General features: G+C 41.2%; 1 protein-coding gene and 1 pseudogene across 2 annotated transcripts in view; one reads left to right on the top strand and one right to left on the bottom strand.

Annotated features, from left to right (window-relative positions):
* Window positions 1-9,482, bottom strand: part of fxn (frataxin) — a 32,286-nt gene that overhangs the window by 7,818 nt on the left and 14,986 nt on the right. For both annotated transcript variants that reach the window (XM_086076606.1, XM_086076608.1), the window contains one exon: window positions 2,464-2,561. In XM_086076606.1, coding sequence (XP_085932732.1) covers window positions 2,464-2,561 — 98 coding nt within the window. The remainder of the gene's footprint in view (window positions 1-2,463; window positions 2,562-9,482) is intronic.
* On the top strand, window positions 5,761-6,857 carry LOC147174836 (uncharacterized; annotated as a pseudogene).

The following is a 9,482-nucleotide window of genomic DNA, read 5'->3' as shown; positions in this document are numbered from 1 at the left end:
GGCTCTGTGGGGAGGAAGAGGAGAACCTGCTGCATTTGTTTTATTTGTATCCATTTGTTGCCATGTTCTGGCAAACAGTTCAACATTGGTTGAAGAAAATTTGAGTTTTTTTTTAACTTACACCTATGAATATTATGTTTGGACTTTTTGAAAATAACTGTACACCTTTTTTGAGCTAAAGCTAAAACAATACCAAATTTATGTTTAAAATATTTTAGAAATAGGATTCATTATTAATATAGTTTAGAAAAGATAATAGCTGTAAACAATAAACTTTCTGAGCATAATAAGAAGTAGACTGTTTTCTTAACAGAGATAGAAATATAATTTAGGATATATGTGGTTTTCAATATTACGCTTTAATGTGTGTCCTTTTATGTTATTTTTTTTGTTTTTTATATTTTTGATGACAACGATAATGACTGTGTGAATGTTAGATAGCATTTCGCACATTGAGTAAATCCTCCCCATTGTTTGGGATCGTAGTTATCAAGCATATCAAGCACCTAGGCGACAGCGGACACCTGACAGGGCAGATAGAGTCAGAGGAGCGAATTACCGAATTACAAATAAATAATAAAGCAGCAAATTATTGATTGGAGAAGAGGAAAACATAAGATATTGGGTTGCGATAACTCGACATACGTTTTACAAGTTAAATAGACGTTCCCAATGTAGAAGTTAAGCACTCAAGTAAGTGTCATTTGTTTACACCGCCACGGTTTCCTGGAACGCCTGCCCCCGCTGCTGAAAGAAAATCCTAAACACTGAACATTATTGGTCCAAATTACTGGTCCAAATTGTCCAAGAAAGATCTTAATAATTACATAAATTGTTCTGATGCCCTCCTGGGAAACATTAAGGTCCCGAGAGATGCTCTAGCATGTCGGGATATGATTTGTAGTAATGTACAGCACTGTCAGGAATTAAATTCCCTGTATGAAACCATTGTGGCATCTCTTGTTACTGCAAGCAGGCCTTTTTATAAACATGGGGCCAAAGTTTCAAATGTGAAGCCAGGTTGGAAGGATTATGTTGAAGAGCTGCACACAGAGGCACAATATGTTTTTAAAAAATAGACAGAGGCAGTTAAAAGCAGACAGGGTCCATTGTTTGAGAACAAAACATTTACTAATGTTAGGTTTAAATCTGCACTCCGGTATATTAAAATAAACTTAAGTACTATGAGGGCAGACTCTCTGGCAAAGAAGCTGCAAAGAAATAATGTTAATAACTTCTGTAAAGAAATAAGAACTATTAACTTTAAAATATCCACATCATCTAATATTGATGGGGTGAGTGGTCCTGTTGAAATTTTACAGTGTTAATGAAGTAATCCAGAAGCTGTAAGGCCTGTGGCCTGGATAATATTACAGCTGAACATATCAAATTTGCCAGTAAGAAAGTGTGCCCTTTGGTGGCTTTTTGGTTCATGGGGAGTTGCCTGAATCAATGCTTTCGATTGTGCTAGTACCAATAATTAAAGACAAGGCGGGGAAGCTGAACAGTTCGGCAAACTACAGGCCAAAAAAGCAAGGTCATGATAGTCACAAGTAGAGAAGACAGAAATTCAGCCTTTCCAGACTTTCATTTGGCTGACAACAAACTCTGTGTGTGTGCGTGTGTGCGTGCAGTGAAATAACATATCTGGGCCACATTATTTCAAGTAACCTATTGGACAACAAGGACATGTATAGGCAGCGTCGGAAACTGTACGCCCAAGCGAATATTCTGTCGTAAATTTAGAATGTGCTGAGTATCTGTTAAAATCTCAATTTTTAGAGCCTGTTGTACATCTTTGTATACTGCCCATTTGTGGTGCCGTTACAAGCAAGAAAGCATGAGAAAACTCACAGTGGCTTACAATGATACCATGAAGCTGCTGTTGAGAGCTTCAAGAAGCTCAAGTGCCAGTCATTTGTTTGTGAGTGTCAGTGTACCTACTTGCTCTGCTACTCTGCGTAATTTGATGTTTAGTTTTATGTGTAGGGCATCCAGGTCAGAAAATGACATTATCAATGTTTTAATGAATCCTGTGCGCAGTTCTGGTCGGTTTTATTCTAGACAGAGGAAACATTGGCGAGCATGCCTGTATCTTTTACATTGATTGCTGTGGAAGACTTTGTATAATAATTGATGTATTGTGGTTGTTTTTTAACTATTGGTATTGTTGTTGTTATTTTTATCATTATTATTCCTCCCCTTTTTTTCTCTTTTATTCTGTTATTGTTCTATTGTTTTGTGACCCCCCCCCCCCCCTGGGTCTGGAATAAAGTTGTTCAATTATTAAAGGTCATTTAGTAAATGTTTTTTTCCCCAAAAGTGTTTGTCTAAATGGCAGCCCTCGCATTAATCAGTACCAAAGAAGTAGCTCTCAGCTTCAAAAAGGTTGGTGACATCTGCATTAGCTTGCACAAGTGGTCATGTTGTCAGTGTATTTCTTATTTTGTTATCTGGTCTCACCTTGTTGGAGATGCCAACCAAATCTGTTTGTTTGGTGTTTGCTTGTTGATGACATAGGTTCCATGGTCACCACCAACCTTTACTGTCAGCACACCACTCTGTAGAAGAAAAGGCACATCTAACTGCTACACTGAGAACACCACTCTGTATAAGAAAAGTCTGTTCTTACTGGAACGTAGAAACATGGCTGTTTCTAAGTTTTAAGACGTCTTTTAAGAGGAAACCAGCGATAACTTCTCCAAATTGGCTCTGAGGCCAAGCCAAGACACGTGATAAAGCAGAACAAGGCATGAAAATGGGTTCGGGGTTCGGGGTTCAAAAAGTGAGAAGCATGAACGCACTGGGAACAAAATTTTGCCCGTGAATATTCGTTGACAGCGCCGGTCACTCGTCAACCGGGGTGACTACCCCCTCTATTTATCCAAAAACCATCATCCAAATCTTTCTCCATAGAACATGAGAATTGCAAACTGAGCACACAACATAACAGAACCGTGCATTCGAACAAGACAAAAGAAAAAGAAAAAACATAAAAAGAGGTCTAATCAGACAATATATTCTTAAAATGATCTAATACCCACAAGGCTTGCTTTGTTTTAACCCTCCTCAATGTCCTTCCAAAACTTTCGATCCCCCCCCCACCCCCAAAAAAACCAAACAAAAAAAAACAAAGGTTCACATTTAAATCACGGTTGATTTGAGGACATTGTACGGACTATGTAAGTTCGTCTGTACGTCGGGCTTTGTTCATTTAGAGGCAATGCGTTTCCGTGTTGTTGATGTTGTATACATTGTTTATATTCACATTTTTTACATGTTTTGTATACTGTTTTTTTAAATACCGTTTGTTCAAATTAAATGAATAGTTCATAGTCATTTATTTGTTTTTAAAAGTTATTTGCTTAAAAAAGTGTTTCCTGTGTTGCTCAAAGTCACGTGTTTCCGGTGGAGCTCCACTCGCCGAGCGTCTGCAGCTAGACCCTTATGTTTTTTGTACGTCGTGGGCATAGGCTTCCAAATTTTCATGCCTGTAGGTGATTGGTACAACCGGGAATGCTTCATTAAGAAGGATTTTTTCAGTGCATACCACGCCAACAGCATGTGACAAAATAAAAAGCTTTCAATAACTTTTCATCTGTAACATCTTAAGATGAAACACACCAAGTTTGAAGAAGATCGGATAAAACCCCTATAACTTCTTCTTTTCCTTTTGGCTTTTCCCTTCAGGGGTCACCACAGCGAATCAGTTGCCACCATCTAACACTGTCCTCTGAATCCTCTGCTCTCACAAACGTTCACCTCTGCCCTCGGTCTAGCTTCCACTACTTTTTCCCCATAGCTTCATTGTGCGGCTCATCAGCTTTGTTCCTCTGTAGTTGCCACAACTCTGCACGTCTCCCTTCTTAAAAATTGGCATCAGCACACTTCTCCTCTATTCCTCAGGCATTTTCTCACTATCTAAGATAGCTGTTTATAGTGAAAGGTAGGGGGAGGGGTCGCGCATCATCTCAGAGTGTTAGCGCTATTGATAGATGGATGGCTCGCTTATGTTGTTGTCTATACATCAAAAACCTTTACAATGAAAAAGTCCAAGTCCTCAGGTACTGCATTAAGAAAGCGGCGAAAGGAGAGGAGGAAAAACGGGCCCAGGGTAGAGGCATGTAGGTCAGTCAATCAGAATTGTCTATAAAAAATAAACATCAAAATAGCGTTAATTTTCGTAAATTTTTCCAAGGTTCCCATCAATTGTTAACAAAATGAGCACTAAACAGTTGTATTGCACTGTACTTATGCTATTTATTTGTATTACTTGTAGTTGTCTGGGGGGCTACAATCTACATTTCCGCCTAGGGCACCAAATCACCTAGGGCTGGCCCTACACCTGGGTAAGACTAAAGTGACGTGGTTTTGTCTGTTTCAGTCAGTGATGCACAATTTCTTTGCTAAACCTCTTATTTAATTGGTCCATTTCAGTGGTTAGTTTAGCTACCAATTGGTCCTACCTAATCCTACTTCACTGCTTGTTTTAAGCGATGCAGCTCAAGGTTCACTTACTTTTGCCTTTACATGAATTGACCAAAAAATATTTTTACTTTACAAACCCAATTCCCAAAAAGTTGTGACACTATACAAATTATGAATAAAAACTGAATGCAATTATGTGGAAGTGCCAAATTGTAATATTTCATTCAGAATAGAACATAGAGAACAGGTCAAATGATTTAAAATGAGAAAATGTATCATTTTTAGGGAAAACTATGTTGATTTTAAATTCCATGGTGTCAACAAATCTAAAATAAGTTGTGACAACCACTGTGAGGCATCCCCTCTTCTTACAACAGTCTACAAACGTCTGGGGATCCAGGAGACAAGTTTCTCAAGTTTAGAAATACTGGATGCTCTCTCATTCTTGTCTAACACACGTCTCTCTAACTGTTCAACTGTCTTGGGCTTTCTTTGTTGCACCTTCCCCTTTATGATGCGCCAAATGTGCTCTCGAAGTGAAAGAAGTGGACTGCAGGCTGGCCATTTCAATACCCGATCATTTTCCTACGCAGCCATGTTGTAATTGGTGCAGGCTCTTAGGCAAGAAAATTATTTAACCTTTGTTTTTCCTCCCGGAGTGTGTCATTCCAGATGTGATGCTCACTCCCAAAGCAGATGAGGAGGCCGCGGCTTTTTGTTGATCTGGCCCTCACTGATTACACTCTGAAAACAGGATACGCCCCTATGGCTTCCACTTTGCATTCGCAAGTGTTCCGAGCAGCCATTTTGAAGGGCATTCCTAAGTCTGTTGTGCAGGCCATGGAGGTGAATACTGATCTTCCTGGTGCAGACCACACCAGATGGCTGTCTCATCTGAAACACCACCTGAGGAGGTATACTAAAGATATAGAGTCAAAAACAGAAAAACATAGGAATACTGAATAACAATTAGCAATTATGCAATTATAAACTTTGAAGAAAAGAGAGGAGAATATTGCTCTTCCGGCTTCTACTGTTAACTCATCACCAACTGTCATGTCTGAGTGTATTATGTATCAGTCGGGTCCATTCATGGATCAGAACCAGTGCTACAGCTGTGGCCGCATTGGACACTGGGCTTGTGACTGTCGTCAACGCCCACAAGGGTGGAGAGGCAGAGGAGGCAGGCGTCAACAAGGAGGGCGCAGCTACAACCAGCCGAGGGGACGTGAGTATCCGCCTGTGCCAAACCAGCAGTTCCTGACACCACCTGGTGGACAGTTTCCGCAATGATGGGGCCCTGAATTCACATGCCAAGGTCTGCAGGAACCTATGATTGAACTGACGGTAGGAGGAACTTCTTTACCATTTATGGTCGACACTGGAGCTCGTCACTCTACCATTATGACATTGCCACCTGAAAGTTCCCTCACCGCCAAAGGCATTTCATTGGTTGGATTCAAGGGAGAAGAAACTATCCTGCACACACCCAGTGTTTCACACAAACTTTGCTTCACTCCTTTGTGTACGCACCGAACTGTCCAGTGAATCTTTTGGGAAGAGATCTTCTCATAAGAACTGCTCCATTGATCCAGTGTGGCCCGGACGGGCTCACTCTTCAGTTTCCAGATGGACATACTTATTACTGTGCTGGTGACTACGCCTCCAACGTCTCCACCCAATTTCCAGTGGTGCCTCAACACGGCATGATCTGCACCACTGCTGACATCTACTGGGCAAAGATTGACACTGATTCCTCCGGCTGGAGGGATGCTGAAACATTTTGGACACTTTGGTCGTCTTGGGTTCGTAATCTCAGGTCATATGATATGGTATCGGACTGTATGCATTGCACTCTTTTCTATGCCAGATGTGGTGATGAGATGTACAGTGAAGCGTTCCGACCAATTGATGACAACGCCTGGGAGTTGTGTGTGGGTGATCTGTTTGCAGGCAAACCCGGTGTGGCTTATTCAGTTGCTCTGACTGAAGAACAATCACAATGGTATAGGATGGCAAATCCACCTGATCCATCTATGCCTCCGTGCCATCCTCATGTTTCACTGATGGTGTCATCCCAGCACACGGCGAAAGATTTGGGTCCATTTGTCCTGGCCTGCACAAAAGCAAATGATTGGCAACCCTCTTTACATACAGACTTGCTGTATTCCAAATCTCTTGATGCCTTTTGGATTAAATCTGATTTATTTGTATCTATGTCTGTTTTAGAACATCAACTTTTGGACCGACATTATGGAAGAGAAACATCTGACAGCGAGCTTGCTGGTGACATGTTGCAATCCTTGCCTACTGCACTGTGGTCTACTGACCCAACTGATGTGGGCCTATGTAATGTTACTCCAGTAACTTTTAAAATGAAACCCGACTCCATTTGGGTACCACAGTACCCCATGAAGGAAGAAGGATGATTAGCATTTCGGAAACAATTGATGGTTTGCTCAAAGCAGGAGTGTTGTGTGAAATTTTCGGCTCTGATTATAACACGCCTATTTTACCCGTTGAGAAGAAAGATATTGGTGCTTCGTGTGATTTATGACCTGCAAGAGATGAATGCAGCCGTCTTAACTCCTACTTTTTCTGACCCGAAGCCCTCACTCTGCATTGTCTCAAATGGCATCAGCCCACACTCATTTCACTGGCTAAGGCTCTCTTTTGCATTACAATCGCCTGCCTCAAAGACTTTGTCTCTTTAACGACTGTCTTCGCCAGTTGCTGTCTTCACTTGAAATGCCCCCTGTTGTTCCTGGTGCTTGTTGACAGCTCCATCTGACACTTCTTATCTTAAAGCCACGAGGTCTCTGCTCTTCATCTCCTTGAAACAGCATCTTTCCACTACTACAGCTTTGTTGATTCCTGATTACAGTCGAATGTTCTATCTTGACGTGTCTGAAAGGGTCAGCAGTGATTCTGCTGCACTTTATCAGAAGGGGGAAGTCGACAAGTTTGTCTGTATGCATCAACTCCACTGGAAAAATATGCACACATGACAGTTCATGTTGAATTAAAAGAATGGAAACAAATTAGCAGATCGAACAGCAAAAAAGGTTGCGGGATACCGACCTACACTCCAACTAACTGTAAGTGAGTCTGAATGTGATAATCCACAGGAGGTGATCAAGCTGTGGCAGGAAAAAGTAAGTCCAGAGGAGGACAAAAAGATGAAGTATATGGTGGAAAGAAGGTAAATGTATTCCATCTCAGAAACAATGAAAAGTCTTATTTCTGGAGCCCATGGAATATGCCATTTAGGTGTGGAAGAAACATTGAGACAATTACACACCTGGTGGCATCCTTTCATGAGACAAATTGTTAAAAATGAACTGCAGGACTGCAGTGTTTGCAAAAGGTATAATAATATGCATACATCTGAACCTCCCCAGGGCACTCACGGTCCGGCCGGACGTGACAGCTCTGGGGTCAGATGTTTTTTGATGGATTTCACTGACATGATAAAACCAGTGTCAGGATACAGATATTTGCTGGTAATAGTGGATTCCTTTTCAGGATGGCCAGAGGCATATTCATGCAAATCTAAAACAGTAAATATCGTGGTAAAACATTTGATTAATCATTACATACCATCACATGGGTTTCCTAGAAAAATTTGATCAGACAATGGAACCCATTTCAAAAACAAACATCTACAAGCGGTAGAAAAGGCATTGGGATTAAAACACATTTGGTTCAGTGTATTATCACCAATCCCAAGGACAGATTGAGCGAATGAATAGAAATATTAAAGAAAATTGGCTAAAGCATTGGCCTCATCAATTTTTAATTGGCTACAAGCTCTTTCTGTTGCATTAATGAATATGCAAATGTCACTTAACTTAGCCGAAGGCTGGACTCAGTTTGAATGTCACACCAACAGACCTTTTCCGGCTACAACAGCTACATTGGAAGGGACGCAGGTTCCGGAACCTCCAGAACTCAAACAACTAACATTTACTAACTCCCAGCTAACAAAAAACAACAACCAGATGCTCCTTCAAAAATAAATTATTGTGAATATGTATGGTTAAAAGTGATTTAACGAAAATGATCTGAGCCCAGGTGGACTGGACCCCACAAAGTGATGGAGAGGACATCTTCTGCAGTTCGCCTGCACGGAAAAGGGGGCACGTGGTTCCACATCTCATCTACACGACCTGCCAGATCCGCCCCAGGCTCAGCGATCCCACCACCTGATGACGACCGGAAAACCCAGGCTCAGCGATCCCACCACCTGACGACCCGGAAAACCACGTCTACTGATCCACTGTCCAGCTGCCCTCTATTGAGAACATCATTCAATAAAGGTTGAATCAGCTGCCCCTATTGAGGACATCATTCAATAAAGAACATCATCTCGAGATGGCTTCAAAGTGGGAACGCATCTCCATCTGCTGCTGCATCGCGACACTCTTTCTCATATTAACTTTTATGCCAATCTGGTATATCTGGAAGCCCCTCAGTACAACCTTCAACATAACCACAACACATCGTATTAAGCAAAGTATTGATTCTCCACAAACTCCCTGGCACCCCATGGAAGGGGGACATCCCTTAACTATCAACATGTGATACACATATGCTTATTCTACTGAAAAATCTTTTAATGAATCACATAACTGCTAAACAACTTTCTCTCACCGCTAAAGGGACGTTTCATTGTTGCGTGCGTTTGCTTCTTATTATAATGATAATGTCCAATCTTTCCACACAACCCTTGCTTAATGTTGCGGCAACTGTCTGCGACCATGACGCCGCTAATACCTTTTTCTCTGAAATGTTTATCTGCTTGTGTCGGACTCTTTTGAGTCCGAATGAGGGAATGTTGATTTTAGTTATAACTGTTTAGATTTAGTCATAACTGTTTTAATTTCCTCAGTAAAGCTTGACGAGTGTAATAATGTGACGGAATGTTTGAAGATTCTTCCTTCCTTTTCACACGCAATTAGCCATCTGGTTGGGGGAACAAAATGTGTTAAAAAGGATTCCTTTGTAAAGTTTTATTTGCTGCAAATGTGCCATTTTGTCTGAGACCTACTATA

Source organism: Leptonotus elevatus, chromosome 5, assembly GCF_054856555.1.
Source record: "Leptonotus elevatus isolate MCC_2025b chromosome 5, RoL_Lele_1.0, whole genome shotgun sequence".
Classification (NCBI taxonomy): Eukaryota; Metazoa; Chordata; class Actinopteri; order Syngnathiformes; family Syngnathidae; genus Leptonotus; species Leptonotus elevatus.
The sequence above is the reverse complement of the archived record's forward strand: the minus strand, read 5'-3'. Positions and strand labels throughout refer to the sequence as shown.